Source organism: Cajanus cajan, chromosome 6 (genome assembly GCF_000230855.2).
Source record: "Cajanus cajan strain Asha chromosome 6, NIPB_CcT2T_4, whole genome shotgun sequence".
NCBI classification, from domain to species: Eukaryota; Viridiplantae; Streptophyta; class Magnoliopsida; order Fabales; family Fabaceae; genus Cajanus; species Cajanus cajan.
The window spans coordinates 60,961,089-60,978,324 of record NC_138522.1 but is presented as its reverse complement, the minus strand read 5'-3'; the positions used below and the strand labels follow the sequence as shown (position 1 = coordinate 60,978,324).

General features: G+C 31.6%; 2 protein-coding genes across 3 annotated transcripts; one reads left to right on the top strand and one right to left on the bottom strand.

Moving 5' to 3' along the window:
- Positions 1–592: 592 nt before the first annotated feature.
- LOC109797245 (heavy metal-associated isoprenylated plant protein 3) lies at positions 593–2,357 on the bottom strand. Of its 2 annotated transcripts, none has more exons than XM_020357218.3 (5): positions 2,224–2,357; positions 2,007–2,127; positions 1,673–1,920; positions 1,431–1,509; positions 593–1,201 (listed from the first exon to the last, which is right to left on the bottom strand). In XM_020357218.3, exons 1-5 carry the CDS (start codon positions 2,230–2,232, stop codon positions 696–698), a joined length of 963 nt encoding a protein of 320 aa, XP_020212807.1. In that variant the 5' UTR covers positions 2,233–2,357; the 3' UTR covers positions 593–695. The 2 variants fall into 2 exon arrangements, with proteins under 2 accessions (XP_020212807.1, XP_020212808.1); XM_020357219.3 differs by having other exon boundaries at positions 1,673–1,896.
- Positions 2,358–8,273: 5,916 nt separating this feature from the next.
- On the top strand, positions 8,274–16,440 carry LOC109794405 (histidine--tRNA ligase, chloroplastic/mitochondrial). Its single transcript, XM_083059221.1, has 11 exons — positions 8,274–8,701; positions 8,824–8,919; positions 10,188–10,276; positions 10,428–10,557; positions 10,946–11,038; positions 12,359–12,433; positions 13,363–13,480; positions 14,068–14,210; positions 14,828–14,956; positions 15,823–15,986; positions 16,099–16,440. The coding sequence occupies exons 1-11, from the start codon at positions 8,372–8,374 to the stop codon at positions 16,235–16,237; spliced, it is 1,506 nt and encodes a 501-aa protein (XP_082915347.1). The 5' UTR covers positions 8,274–8,371; the 3' UTR covers positions 16,238–16,440.
- Positions 16,441–17,236: the final 796 nt, after the last annotated feature.

Below are 17,236 nucleotides of genomic sequence, written 5' to 3'. Positions count from 1 at the left end.
TAGCTTCTTCAGAGAAAGCAGTTTCAATTTTTTTTATAATTATTTTAGAAAAATAAGAAGCCAAATATATAATCCCCATCAATCAACAAAACGTGACAAATTCTAATTAAAGAGACTATAAATGAAATTAAAGAGACGATAATGAAATGTTAGAGAATGAGACATTAGAATTTGATTTGAATGTAGACTTCGTAATCACAATTTGACGGAATTAACAACTAACCACAATGTTAGGTAACAATCTCAAGAATAAAGATTTTCTACCAGATAATACAATGACGTCTTTCCACCCAAGCATGACCATTTGTAGCCAAACCTCACGCTCAAACACAATATTAATAAAATATACAACTTTGACAGGATCTCCGAATTTATTTACGATAAGTTCAATAGTTGCTCGAATTGATTTGCACATAATTTTTATTTTTATTTTTTTTATTTTATAATAAATCAGCAAAAAGAAGCAGAAGAAACATCAAGAACTACAAGAGGCTAAACGTATAACTCATTTTTTATAATAATTTCCCGAACCGTATTCCCCAGCCAGCCGGCCGTACAGCGCTCTACGTCACTATATGCGGTAATAGCAAAGTTATACAGAAATATATATTTAGAATTTATATATAATAAAATTGTTATTTACAGCGAGCATGTCTATACAAGAAAACAATTAGTAAAAAATATAAAATATTGGGTCACATGAGCGAACACGCATTGGGATTCTCATCGCTGAACATTTGTGGGGGAGGATGGTGAGGGTTCAAGTAAAACGGGGGTGGTGGTGCCATGTACCCTTGGTTCGTGTACCCATGCTGGTAATTCCCGTAATAATTATGATTATTACTACCATCATACCCTGGCTGAACCTCTACGGCGTAGCTTCTGCTACTGCTGCTTTCACCAGGTGCGTATCCATCGTACCAATACATAGGGGGTGGAGGGTACGCGTATCCGTAGTGCTCCATTTTGTTAACCTCCACCTTCGCTGCACCTTCACTCTCTTCCTTTTTCTTATCACCACCACCTTCCTTCTTCTCATTCTTCTTCTCCTCTTTCTCTTTCTCTTTCTCTTTCTTGGCTGGGACCACCTCAACGTTTCGCTTCAGCTTATCGTTCAAATACGGTACCATTTCCTTCACGTCCATCGTCCCCTTTACGGTCACCAAATCCTTCTCTCCCTCAACGTTCACTGATTCAACTCCTGCACAACGCACGTTACTTAGATGCCACGTGGTTAACCACCCCAACCAGTGCCGCTTAATATTTAATTTAATAAATAAATAACCTACCATTTTAATTATTAAATTAATAATACATTATATATTACCGGGCTACGGTATCATCCTCCCATTATACTGCTAACTTGTTTTTTAATTTAAGTATTTTGGATAACGATTGAAAATGTAGGTCAAAATACACGCACGCCTAACCTTTGTTCCTCAAGATAATCTTTCGAATTTTTTGAATGCAACCGTCACAGTGCAATCTGATCTTCAACACCACCGTGCTCTGAGTAAATTAACACGAAACTGACTGTTAGCAAAATCAATCGATATTAATTAAACTAAATTAACACCGCAAAATTGCGAGTCAATTGCGATGAAATTAATTCGCGTTCCGTTTCGCTTACGCTAAACGTATTGGTTTAGGCGAGAATTGTAAAACTGCGCACCTCTTTCGGAGATTTTTCTTCGGACTTCTTATCTTCCGGTTTTTTCTCCTCCGGCTTCTTCGCCGGCGGTGCACCGGCGTCGTCGTCTTTTTTCGGCTGAGGCGAAACGAGTTCAACCTTCTTCTTAGTTTTATCCGCTAGTTTATCTCGCACCTCGGCAGGGTCTATTTTTCCGATAACCGTTAGTTTGTTACCGGACAAATCGGCTTTCACGTCTTCCACACCTGCATCCGACACCGAATAGAAAACTAATAATCTCCTTTTCAATTATCCCTGCGAATTAACGGTTTAATCGAAGGAAAAAGTGGAAATCGGGATGTGAATAGTGTAGTACCGTGGATATGGCGAACGGCGCGCTTGATCTTTTTGACGCATCCCTCGCAATGCATGTCGAGTTTGAAAACGACAGGGGCGGGTGCGTCGTTTTGCTTTGCTCCTGAATCGGCCTCATTTTTCTGGCACAGGGAAAAGAAAAGGAATCAGTGATAAGTGATTAAAGCGTTGCGGTGGCTAGAGATAAAGATGAGTAGATTTAGAAGACAGTAACTAACCTCTCCCATATTATGGTGTTTGAGGAACTTTGTGTTTGAAGAGTAGAATTTGCGTAAAGAGGAAAAAAAAAGGGATGCATATAAAGAGAGGAGGAGTCAAGGGAGTGAGGATGAGTCACACTCGGAAGGGGATCATGTCTCATGTTGCATGTATGTATGTATGTGGGCAATGATATTCACATGACACAGGATGCAATCATTTTCATGTATGTATACTGGAACAGTTATTTTATTTTTATTTTATTTATTATAATTATTTATTTTATTTTTATTTTAATTTAATAGTTCTAATAATTTATTTGTATAATTTTTTTAAATTTTTATATTATTTTTATATTTTTAATTTATATCTTAATGTAATATCTATTATAATTAAAAGTTTAATATTAATATTTTGTTAATATATTTTAATTTTTTAATAATTTTTTTGAGTTTATAATATAAATTAATTTTGTTGTTGTATTATTTGTTTTTTTTATTTTAATATTTTTATAATATTATTATAATTTTTAATTTTTAATTTTTTAATTTTGTTACATATAAAAAAAATTATTATAAAAATTAACTTTTTAATTATTTTATTTTTTAATTTATTTATTTTATATAAATTTTTAATCTAAAATTTATGTTATTCTAAATTTATTTTTTAAAATTTATTTATTTATATAATTTAATATATTAAAATTCTTCAATTTTTATGAATAACATAGCCATGATATTGACATGACATGGTATGAGTTTTCATTATCTTTTATTTATTTGGAGAATATGGTATGTGAAAACCTAGTTTCCAGTGTTGGCGCAGGGGTATAGCCTATAGGAGTAGTAGCTGTCGATAAAATTGTATTTTTGACCGCACCCTGAGTTGACAGTGAAGTGACTGATTTACCCTTGATTGTGGTGTAATTGGAAAAGGTAAAGTGAGGTATTGAGTAGCCGTAGGTAGCAGTGAAAGGTGAAAAAAGATCCGTTGGCGTTGGGTTTGCGAGATTTTAAAATAACCCGGAGTGCGTGGAGGAGTGTGCCACGGGCTTTCCCCTAGGAAAGGAACACGGTTTTTCCAGTTCTGTCCCTTTGATAAATGCCCAATGCATGCTTCTTTTTTACGCTAATGAAAAGAAGAAGAAAAAAAAAGTTTAATACGCATGATTAATAGTAAGTTATTTTTTACATAACTTTTACGCTATAAATAAATAAATAAATATAATAAATCAATAAGAGTAAAGGGAGCGTATAATATACGGCCCTAATTTTTCGTTTTTAAGAATTAATATTTATAAGAATCATAAATCTTGATTCTTCATAGCTATATATAAATTTTTAAAAACTAATAAAAAAATAGTATCTCACCTTCTTATAAAAACAATTTTATGAAACATATGAAAAAGAATCTGAAAAACAATGTATCTTATAAAATATCATTTTTTAATAACAAATCAAACCACTAAACTCTCTTAATAATGATATAGTGACAATATAGAATAGTTTAGAATTTAGTTTTGCAATGTTATTCAATCACAAATTATTATTTATGTATATTTATTAATTTTTCATATCTGAAAATTATGATTTAATCATAATTCAAAAAAAATAATTAAATTTATTTAATTGAATATAAATATTTTTTAAAATTATTTATAAATATAACTTAAGAATAATATTTTTTATCACATTGATTAAATAGATTGAGATGACATAATTTTTTAATCAAAGATTGCTTTAAACAAATTGGTAGAAATATATATAAAAAAAATCTGAAAACCATATTTTGTTATTGATATCGTAAACCTATATTAAAAATATTCTAAGGATCAAACATTCTCTAAATATCTTAAAAATCATATCAATTTTGGTGTATAATTTGCTATGTAAAATTTGTATACTAGGATAACATAATCATTAAACCTAATGAATAAATAATATAACAACCAATGTAATATGTTAGAAAAAAATATAAAAGTAAATGAGATGAAAAATAGAAATGAAGTTAATATCACATTTTACCTTTTTTTTTTTAATATCATTCACCTTATACATCAGTATATCTCTTTAACTTTTTAAAATATTTTTTCCATCTTAATTTGTCAAAAATAAAGTGGACATTTTCTTGATGTAAAAATGAGATTTTTTTTATATAGATATATATATAGGGATGACAATGGGACTTCATAGGGTCGGGTAATAGCAAACTCGTCCCCGCCTCATTGGATAAAAATTGGCCACATACTCATTTCATATCTGCGCGGGTATCCATGAATTTCTTGAATACCCACAGATATTCATGGATATTTATAAATTTTTAAGAAGTTTAAAAAATTATATTACAAATAATTTTAAATTTATATTTAATGTCATTGAAATATTACAAATAAAAATTCAATGTTAATTTTGAACTAATATTTAACGTTAAATTTGTTGAAATAATAATAAAAATGTAATATAATCAATAACTTAAAATACATCAATCTCACAAATAAGTGAAAGTCTCATATCACAGAGTTACAATAATTCAATCTCATAATTCCAAACGAAACTAAACAACTTAAAATACATAAATTTTATTGCTCTAATCAAAGTTAGAAAAATAATCAAATTTGATCTAACATAATTTTATAACATGTTTAACACATGTTGGTAACTTCATCAACCTCACTTTTGTAAGAAAATAAGATGAGAGAGTGTAGTTTTAGGGTTATGTGGTACAAAGATAATTAGGATATTTAATAAATATTATTAAACGGCTACCTGCAAACATGAGTATCATTATATCTGCCCCATTTATAAACGGGTAAAAAATTTATCCGTTTCCATTATCCGTGGGTACCTAATTAACCTATCAATTTATTATCCGTAACGAATTTTACCCGCAAATATCTACTGATACGGACATTCATTCCCATATATATATATATATATATATATATATATATATATATATAACAACTCATATTTAAGTACGATAAAAAACCAATGAATTACACATATTAAATAAAAATTAAAGCAAAATGTCACATTAGAAAATAGCAAAAACCTAAAATAATAGACTTGAAATAAAAGTGGTTGTCTCCATTAAACATGATCACATATTTGACAGGTTGATAAAAAATATTTCTCCTTACCTTTTTTAACACATGTTTTGTTTTTAACAAAAAAGTTTAAATCGAAATAATATATGATTGATGTAAAATCATAGTCAACTGCCAATTTTTTTTAGGGTTTATAATAAAATTACAGATCACTTACATCATTTTAACAAAAAACTACATAAAAAATATAAATATAAAAAAAATGTGATTTGATCCAAAGTATTAATTAATATAAATAACAATATTTAATTAACTTGTTGTGTCACCGCTATAAAGATTTAAAAGAATATTAACACAATAGAAAAAATATCAATAATGGTGAAAGAAGTGAAAAAATTGGAATAAATTGGAATGATCTTAGAATAGTGGATTTAAATCTAACTCAACTCTACAAAACTGACTCGTAAGGTGAAGATTGCTTTTCACTTATATACTATTTAATTGTCTGATATCTAATCGATGTGAGACTTGAGTTTTCCCAATACACCCCCTCACGTCCAACATTATTGGGCTTGGTACGTGGATAAATGGTAGGTGACCTTTTTTTTTAATGATTTAGGATTGGCGAGACTTTAATACACCCCCTCATGCCCATGGTACATGTATCAATGAATGGTAGGCGACCATTTTTTTAATTGGCGGGACTTGAATACACCCCCTCGTGCCCATGGTACATGTATCAATGATAGGTGACCCATTTTAAAAAATATAAGATAACTCTGATACCATCTTAGAATAGTGGATTTAAGCCTAGCTCGACCTTACAAAATCGACTTGTAAGGTAAGAGTTGCTTTCCATTTATATATTATTTAATTACCTAATTTCTAGTTGACGTGAGACTTGAGTTTTTCCCAATAAATAAAAATCAAATTTTTTATTTCAACTCTTTTGAGGGAACAACCAATAAGTCAAAACTATCGTAGTTTAGAAAAAACTTAACAATTTGTAATATCATCCACCTTATACATCAGTTTATCTCTTTAATTTTTTTTTCCATCTTAATTTATCAAAAATAAAGTGGACATTTTTCTTGAGCTAAAAATGAGAATTTTTTATATATAGATATATATCTAACAACTCATATTTAAGCACGATAAAAGAAAAATGGGTTACACATATTAAATAAAAAATAAACCAAAATGTCACATTGGAAAATAGCAAAAACCTAAATAATAGACTTAAAATAGAGTGATTGTCTCCATTAAACATGATCACATATTTGATAGTTAATTAAAAATATTTCTGCTTACTTTTTTTAACACATGTTTTATACTTCAACAAAAAGTTTAAATTGGAATAATATATAATTCATGAAAAATCATTGTCAACTAACAATCTTTTTTAGGGTTTATAATGAGATTACAAATCACTTATATTATTTTAACAAAAATCCATGTAAAAGAATATAAAATATAAGAACAACCAAATTTGATATAAAATCTTAGTATAAACAACAAAATTTAACTAACTTGTCGTGTCATTCCTAAAGAGATTTAAAGAATATTAACAGATTAGGAAAAAAAAATCAAATATGGTGAAAGAAGTGGAAAAATTGGAATGAGAATCAAATTTTTGATTTCAACAATTGCGAGAGAACAATCATCAAGCCAAAACTATCGTAAGTTTGGAATAAACTTAATAGTTCGTAGCAAGTGACAAGAGGTGTTAGGATTATCTAGGAATGTTTGGAATAAATTATGATCTTTATTCACACCATCCAGCTTTTACTTCTCACTTTTTTTTTTCTTTACCCAACTTCACTTCTACGTATTTTGAGGAGCAATTTAGTGCATGTTTGAAATAGTGTTGAAAATGTGGATTCTGCATTCTTTTTATCATGTATGAATAGGAAAATACGCAAAAGCAACACAACATAGCTTCGGTTGGACAGGAAAAATCACGTATTTTACATGGATGCAGACACTCTTAAACAATCACATTCCCTCCTACCTTTTTTTTAACGTAACTTTTACCTCTCCTCGCCTTTTTTTTTTTTTTTTTTAATAATTTATTTATAATTTTTTTTAACGTAACTTCACTTCTATGTCTCTTGTGCAACAATTTCACAATCACGTTTTTTTAGTTATTGTTCTTCATCATAATAATTTTCATCTTCTGGTGAGTATCATCTCCTCTCACTTTCTCTTGTACTATTTTAATGTTGGTAATTACTCATCACTTCCACTAATGCGCGTGTATTCAAAAGAAAATATCATAAAAACATAATATCTTTTTTGTTGTTGTTAGTAATATATAAAAGCGATAATTTATTTTTATAAATACAAAATTTTAAATTATTTTATCTTTATAATTATTTTCATATCACTCTCTTTTACTATCTATCTTCTACTATCTTTTTTTCTTCTTCTTATACTTCATGCTAATTTTTAACTAACATTAATTTCATTTTTTATTTTAAAAAATAGAGACATGTAATGTTTCTCGTTGATATTCATAATTAGCCTATTTTTGACGAATTTATGGTGGTTCATAAATCATCGAATTTTTTTCAATGCCAACGGTTTCTTTTTCAATTACCAAACTTTATTAGTTATTAATAGTGATGTTTCTTCTTGAAATAACATCGACAGGAACAATAGAATAAAAAATATAAAGTAAAATAGTATATATAAATTTTGATGCTAATCTTACAACTAAAGTTATATGAAAAATTACATCATTTTTTCTTTGAAAAAATCACATATATTGTCAGTATAAATTTTTTTACATTGATAACTAATCATATTTTTTAATTATTTAATAAAATAATATAATATAAAAATATAATTAATTATCAATATAAAAAACTTTATATTTACGTGTATAAATAATCAATTTTTTTTTTCTTTTTCGTCCATAAATATTTCGAAATATTTCGAAACTTGGGCAATTCCGAGGAACGAATACGGTGTTTTGGCCCAACAAAAGGCCCACTAATATCATATCCGAACCTTCGTGTCCATCGTTGTAGCATTTCCGTCCAGCCAAGCTAAGCTTCACCTGTGGCGAACACCTGACAAAAAAATAAAAATAGAAAAAAGAAAAGCTAAGCTTCAGTGCCATGCCTGCAACGCCTTTCTCGTGTTCGTTCCTCACGCTGCAACCGCGCTTCAATTCCTACGTTAACCCTATCTTCCGTTCCCTCAGCTTCCAACTCTCTTCTTCGCCGCTCTCATTCAATGCTAACTTCTCCAGCGTCAGACTCCACTCTTCGCTTTCGCGAGCGGCGGAGACCGATTCTCCGACCGGCGGAAGGTCCGGCGCATTAACTCCCGGTCCCGCCGTCGCCGGCGACGTTCAGAAGATCGACGTGAATCCTCCGAAGGGGACGCGTGACTTCCCGCCCGAGGACATGCGCTTGCGCAACTGGCTCTTCAACCATTTCAAAGAGGTATACATGGTTTTGAACTCAAATCGCTCGATGCTGTTTCGTGCCTATGCATGTTTCAGCTCGATTATTGTTTTTGGTGATGATGTAGTCTTCATTGCTTATTCGTTCATCGTGAGGATTAGGTTTCGCGGTTGTATGGATTTGAGGAGGTTGATTATCCGGTGCTTGAGTCGGAGGCATTGTTCACTAGGAAAGCAGGAGAGGAGATTAAGGACCAGGTAACTCTTTCGCGTCATCGTTTTTTGTTTATACTTTATACTCTCTTTGACATGTTGAGTGAGTATATATACATATGCGTAATGATACATTTATAGTTTATAGCCTATGGAATATAATGGAAGGATTTGTGTGTTTGAAAGAATTGTCCATACAGACATCTCACTATTAAAATCTCAAAAGAGCGGAAAATGTTCTGAAATTCCTAATTCTATTTTTGTCGGTGACTGTGACGTAAATATATTTGGCGTTATTGCGAAGGAATGTCTGTGGACAATGGGTATGATTGTTGAACTCTAGTTATGTAATTTTTACTAAACATTGCTAGTGTTGAACTCTAGTTATGTAATATTTTCCTTCCAGTAACTTGTGCGGATGACTTTATCTGAAAATGTTCTGCACTTCGTAGTTACATATGCTTGGAGCAATGTTTAACTCCGTGTTTCTCAGTTTAGCTTTAGTAGTGCTATTGATGAGTTACTTGGTGTAGTATTGTATTTTCTTGGATGATAACGTATAAGATGGCAACGTTTTGTTCAAAGTTCATTCTCAGGGGTCTCAGATAGACATGCTTCCTCCTTCCTTGTATTGTTGTTTTAGTTGTAGTCTCGCAGATAAGCTTTGAGCTGGTCTTTAGTATGTCAGTGAAGCAGTAGGCAGAACTTGGTTTTGGGAATCGTGTTGGTCAACAAATATCATCGAGCTAACCATTTATGGTTTTCTGATTCTTAAATTCATACGAAGAAGTTCATTAATGTTTGATTATTATTATTATTTTGGTAAATGACTGTGCCCCTTGGTGTTTCCTTGTTTCTGCAGTTGGGGCTTCTCTGTTATTCTGTGTATTACGTGTGGACTATTAATACAGTGAAAGTCAAACAATATACTATGTACAATGAGTCTTGTTGGCATCATTCTGTTCTTTGACTTCATTAGGAATTGCTAGAATAGAGCCAGACCCATGATGTGGCCTTACGGTGTTTAGAGGCTATTGATTTAATTTTCCTAGTAGATCAACCGTAATTTGGTATTGTGAGACCCAAACATGGTTTTATGATTGAATTTGTGAGTCAGCAATAGTCTTGATGCAGTGTCTGTAGTTTGACAGCAGCTTGTGTCACACAAACAACATGCTTGTGATGTGCTTAAAAAATCAACATTGTAATTAAATATTTTTTTAACTAAAAGAAATTTTATTAAAGGAGCAGATAATGCAAGTACATCTAGGAATTTTGATAAGATATTAAAATATGTACATTTCAATTTGCAGCTTTATTGTTTTGAAGATCGGGGAAATCGCCGAGTTGCATTGAGGCCTGAACTTACTCCTTCTTTGGCAAGGCTGGTGATACAAAAAGGGTAAAATTCATTTTCATGCTTATTTTAGGTTTTCCTATATTTGCAGTTTTATGTTAAGTCTGTCTAAAAGTTAAACTTTGATCTACATATCTGAAGTCTTTTGTATGTGAATGCCAAATTCTCATTTTCATTTTTGTTCTTCAATTTCTAGGAAGTCTGTGTCATTACCAATAAAGTGGTTCACTGTTGGACAATGTTGGCGGTACGAGAGAATGACAAGGGGGCGTCGTCGTGAGCACTACCAATGGAACATGGATATTATCGGTGTTCCTGGGGTTATGGTACGTGCTGCCTGCTATACACACTTTTTGAAGTAATGGACTGTCCTCTTTCTGGTAAGACGTTTCATGATTGATCCAGAAAGCTTCGCACTGAGGTGTCATCAGTTCATAGTTGTGCCATTATAATTATGTTTGTGTAGCATAGTTATGGTAAGATAGCCTATGAATGCTCCTTGATGTCAAGTCATGAGATATGTTGGTTTTTAATTTATATTATTATTATTATTATGCCTTTTAAACGCTTTTGGGTATATTTTTTTGTTGGTTCAATTACGTGCCTTGTTTTAAATTTTTGAATGATAGTACTTGTAATATTATTAAAAAAAATCAGACTGTAATTCTTATATTCAATTTGTCACTATACTTTTTTTTATTTATTATTTTGTAGGCTGAAGCAGAGCTTATATCTTCTATTGTCACTTTGTTCAAGCGAATAGGAATTACAGAATCAGATGTTGGATTTAAGGTTTCCAGTCGAAAGGTGGAGATTTCATTTTCATTGTATGTGTTGAATAGTGTATTTAATACATGGTAAATATGTAAATAGGTTGTTATTAGAAATTAGGAATGCAGTTATCAAAATTTTAGTGATGTGATTTATTCTTATGTATTTATGACTAATTCTGTTGTACCCTAATTTGTGATTATAGATTAGACTCGTGTAAACATACTACACACAACATTCAAATATATTTCTTTTTCTATGTTGTATCAACAGTTTAGGTAATTTCTTTTCTTTTTTCAAGATCCTCTATTCCATAGAGTCACTCTTGCAAGGATGAACAGTACTCATGGCATTGGGAGCTACTTTTCCCCTTCCACTGTGCCTCTTTTCTCTGGTGTTCCCCCACTGCTTGAACTGCCATCCTTTAATGACCCAACACCGAAAGCCTGTTACCAATTGTTGTCACTAGTTCAAGTTTTCTCTCGTGAGTGAGTGAGTGCTATGTGCCCTCACTAGTCTGGCCAACCTACTACTTCAATAATTTAGTCCTTTTTCTAGCATGACTCATTTTTTTGCTATCCACATCGTGGCGACTCTTTCGCCACTCTTTCTCAGTCTGGCCTCCTTCTCCAACCCTTTTTTTGGCTTCCTTTCTCGTGGCCACTGACAGTGCACCTTCAGATTTTGGTGTTTTAATGACTTCTATAAACGTCCAATTGATCTACGTCAAAATTGATTGGAAGTTTCAAGGCCAAGGTCGTGGTGGCCACCGTTGTGTTTTTCACTAGACATTGTAATTGCTATGGCCATGTTGAAGCTGAATGACGCACCAAGGCTAGATAACAATCTAGGTTTCTAATCTTGCTCAACTCACTACCACTGATACCATTGAGGTGTTACTATTTTTGTTGTTGATTACAATTATTTTTCTCCAATTCAAGACAACCCAATAGCCCACCTCATTTTTGCCATTGTTGCTTAGTCTGGTAATCTTGTATCCTTTATTTCTTAGTTGTTCTCTCTTGGACCTTGGATACATGACATCAGTGCTTTAGATCATATGATTGGTAACAAATCCCTTTTCTCTTGTCTGTCTTATTTGGATTCTTTGCCTTCTTTTTGGTGCATGCTTGTTTTGCATGATTGTTTTATCTTCATGTATTGTTGCAATTAATTTATAGTAGTATTTCGTGAAGTGTCATTATTGGGTTTTTGCATGTAGTTTGTTTCAAACTTTGTAGGTAAACAGAGTCTGTAGACAGTGTTTAGTTCTTACATTTAACTTATTCATGTGGTTATATTTATTGCTTTGGTTTATGATAGCCTTTCACTTTTGTATATCTCCTTGCTTTACAGGTTCTACAAGAAGTATTAAATTGTTATTCAGTACCAGAAAATTTATTTGGCAAGGTCTGCGTCATTATTGATAAAGTGAGTGATGCATAATGTTGCTCTTTTTGTTTATTTTCCTAATTGTTGATGGTGCTCTAGCATTCGTGATGACTAGCAAATATGATAAGGGATCATGATAGCTTCGATTTATTCTTGTGGTTTTAAAATGACTTGCAAACATCATAGATCAAGTGATATTAATTGGAATGATCTGTACACATGGTCCTCCCTTTTCTATGGCTGCTTCTTAAGGTCAAGAATATGATCTAATATCTGCTATGCATAAATAGATTATAAGTGCATAGGTTCATGTAAAAGTAGAACTGGAATACTACATCTAACATCATATACCATTAAATTTCTATGGACTATAGCTAGCATGTGTTTATTGATAAAGGATATTTCTCTTCCTCCATGCTTGTTATATCTCTATTTCCATTACTACAACAACAACCAGGGCATTTTCACATCCACAGCTAGCTCATGTTGGTGACTTTTGATCATTATTGATGGTTCTAAAAGACCTATTGAAATGTTTTCTCAAGAGTTCTATTAACCAACCAAACATTGTAATTTTATTTTCCTATATATCCATCCTTTTTAGTTTAAGGTAAGATCCTTGAGAATTTTTCTTCAGTAGAATGTCTGTGTTATGAACTTATATTCAATATGCAAGATACGTCTAACATTCACCTTGACAAAGCAATATTATGAACCTTTATGTGTGGACACTTAAATCATAATTTTATTTGTCATAAGCTGTCATATGGATATGGTGTGGGTATCTATTTTTCTGTTCCTTTTGGATCAATATGATTAACCCCATTTTTAGTTCATGTCTATGTTTGTAATGATTGAAATTTCATATTATGGACCTTTTCCTTGTCTACTGTTGATAATAAAGGTGTGATCATAATATCAAAGCAAATTGTTTCTAATAAAAAATTGTTATTGTTAATTTTGTATAGATTGAGAAAATTCCAGTTGATGAGATAAAGAAAGAGTTAAGAGCTGTTGGTCTATCACAAGACGCTGTCCAAGAGCTATTACAAATCCTTTCTGTGAAGTCATTGACAGAGTTAGAAGGTTAACCCTTTACAATTTCCTGAAAATCTTATATTTTCTTTCTTGTGAATATTTGAAAAACACTAAAATAGCTAGTTGTAGCTTTGTGCTTGAGAGTAGGTTTATAATTTAAGAATACTGGCACAAGCTTTTATCATTTCCTACAATATGGATCGTAAATAATTAAAGATTCATTCCTTATTATTGGCCAACTTCTTTCATTTGCTTCTTTTTTTAATTGAAGCTTCGTGTTCCTAGTGGATGGGATTTTGGAAACTTGGTTAGCTTGATAGTCTTGTTCTTGTAGAATATTTGACCCCGTTGCTTCTTATTATTGGTACAATACTTGACATCATTAATTTTCTATCAATTATATGTCGATTTATATCTTGATTTGATATTGTAAATTTGTAATAAATCTGTTCAGAATCAGAATAGTATTATTAAAAAATAATCAGAGAAATTAGATATTTCCTTCTTTGTTTTGATATTTATGCTTTTACATACTTGGAGGCCATCAATGGTACCATGAAATTCATGTACAATGTATTAGTTTGCAAAAATCAAGCCATACAACTTACAAGAAGTATAAATTTGGTTGTATTTAGAGAGACTCGGAAGTGGTGGGGAAGCAGTTGCTGATCTAAAACAGCTATTCTCACTTGCTGAAAAAATTGGTTACTCTAAATGGCTTCAATTTGACGCATCTGTCGTTCGTGGTCTTGCTTACTACACTGGGATTGTATTTGAGGTTAGAATTTCATGGTTAATACTAAATAGATGTTATAGTTTACGAATATAAATAATAATAGTTTATCAGTTAGGACCTTGTTGGACTGTTGGACTGAAATCATGCTTATGGATTACCCTGTCTTACATAATTTAATACTTTACTCATTGGATAATGACCTGACTTTTTGACGAGTGTGTAAAAGAGTTCATTCAAATATTGAGAAGTTTCTTGGTGCTTGTGTTTTCAACTTTATACTCTTCATGCTTAATGGAGTCAAAAACTGATACATTCAAATTCATGGAGCTGGAGGCTGTGACATGTAAGATCCTTGGTGCTAACATTATTCCATGATCTGCAAGAAGATAAAATGCATAAATGGAATCGTATCTCACCACTCTACTTTTTTTCTCTTAATGAATCCTTTTATACAAAACAAGAAAAAAAAAAGAGTATATACTTTATTGGGAATAAAACTGTCACATTGCTAATACTTATAGAGAAAGTATACCAAAGTTATATTGGCTATATCAACTAAGTTGCATTCTTTGCAATGCTTTCTGTTGCTGTTAATATGTTGCAATGGTATATATTGGCTGTTGTATTTCTTTCCTTCAAATGATTAAATTCTTTAGTAGGGTTTTGATCGAGAAGGAAAGCTGCGAGCTATCTGTGGTGGCGGCCGATATGATCATTTATTCTCAACTTTTGGTGCTGATGACATTGCTGCTTGTGGTTTTGGATTTGGTGATGCAGTCATAGTGGAAGTAAGTCTATATAACTTAGTAGCAAGAGAAATTGAAAGCCACAATGTTATGTATCCATCTTCTGCATTTTTATAAATTCCTTGTGCCTTAATCTATATGACATCTTTTCAAGTTTAGGACTAGGTACTGTGAAGCAAAATGTGAAAACCGGTTGAATGCAATAATGTTGCTTATTTTTATTACAAATAGTTTGTTAGAAAGCTTGTCTTCTGTTTCTATGTATATATGTGGGTTGTTTTTCAAGGAAGACCATTCATTAGAAATTTTGGTGGAGCTGGCTAGTTTAGAATGGAATGTTTGACAATGGGTCCATGTATTTTCTGCTTCTGTGCAATAGAAATTTCTTGTGGAATTTTAAGTTGAGAGTGAAAGTGGTTCAAGTTTATGAAAAAATAGAATTTGAGAAATGTGGAAATTGAAGAACCATTTAATTTTTAGGAATCAAAAGGACAAGAGGAAGATGGATATGCCTCACTAGATGACAAAGAAAATGAATATGTTGTTGGTCGAGGAAGAGCCAGGGGATTAGACATTTACCTTGTGTTTATATATATATTTTTGATCATTTTGACATTATTTCAAGTCTTTAACTTGGCTTTTTTGTTATTTGAAGTATAAAACTTCTAACTATTGTTAGTTATTTTTTTTTATTCTGTCTGACATGCTTCCACCATGATGCGACATCATCTGTCATATTTATATGGAGGATTTTTGGCTGGCTGCCATAATCCACCATCAATAACACTCTTTAGAAATCAAATGTAGAAATAAATCTCTTATGATAATTATATGCCAGAGCGCCATTGCATATGCTTGTGTTTCTCCTCCTTTGTCAATTGTGCTTAATTTATGTTATTTTGTAACAGTTGCTCAAAGAGAAGGGTCTGTTACCAGAGCTTAACTTGCAAATAGATATTATTGTGTGTGCCTTGGATGAAGATCTTCAAGAATGTGCTGCTATGGTTGCTAACATTCTCAGAGAAAAAGGGCGGAGTGTTGAGTTGGTTTTGGAAAGCAAACCACTTAAATGGTATAATTTTTTTTTCATCACTTTTGTTACTTTTCTTAAAGCATACTTGAAGTCTTGAATATTTTATAACTCATGAGATGATATATAAATCTTATTGTTTATTTTCTTCTAGGGTTTTTAAACGAGCAGCCAGAGTAAATGCTGAGCGGCTCGTATTGGTGGGAAATTCTGAATGGCAAAGGGGTATGGTTGGTGTCAAAGTTCTCTCTACTGCTGAACAGTACGAGGTTAAATTGGATGATCTAAAGTAAATCAGAAATTGAATTTTTTGTGGTTTATGTACTTTGCTTCATTATTGGTATTTCATTTACCTTTATTTTTATGTAGTCCTTGAGTACCTGTTTGTATGTGTACATATACATACTCACCTGGGTGCATATATGCATCTGTTATTATACATACACCAAAACTTCTGCTTCTGTTACATTATTTATCCAATTAAGTTTTTCACCCATATTGTTTGCTCCTCCTCGCTTTTCTAATCTATTTGTGTATGTGCAAGGAAGGTCTTGTGGATAAATAAATGGGGAATTTTCACTTGAAATGTTAAATTGAACTATTTGTTTGATAGAAGATCCTTTTGACCTTACAGTTGAAAGCTTCTCTCCTTATTTTTAACCATACTAAAGATGCTTACACTTGAAAAAGAACTTTTATTAATAACAATTTTTCACACAGAATACATTCTCTAATCATGCTTTCATAGAGAAAACTACTATCGATTCACCAAAAATAATAAAGAAGAGAAAACTACCATCTCTAAAATGAGAAAACTATGACTTAAAGATAAAAGAGAAAAGATAATAAATTAAAGATAATGATAAATCACTAAGATATTCTGTTGATAAACCCCTAAAATATTCTTTTATTTTCAACAATATTTCCTAATATCTTTCTCTAATCACAACACTTACCATACTAAAGCTTTTAGACTGCTGCAGGCAATATTGATGATCCATCTGGTAATATTTGCAATTTATCATTCCATGGGGCCTTTAATCAAATTTTTGTCGTTGATCTTATCTTTTTTCAAAATTTAGAAACGCACTCTATATAAGACCATGCTTGTACGATTTTTTTTTTATTTGGAGAAGTTGAAATTCCATTATTTGTACACGCTCTGGAAAAAACTGAACATATGCCAGTATGGTGTTTTATTTCTAGAAGTTGAAATTCAATGATCTATATAGTACATACGCAGACACAGTATGGTGTTTTATTTCTAGAAGTTGAAATTCAATTCTGCTTGT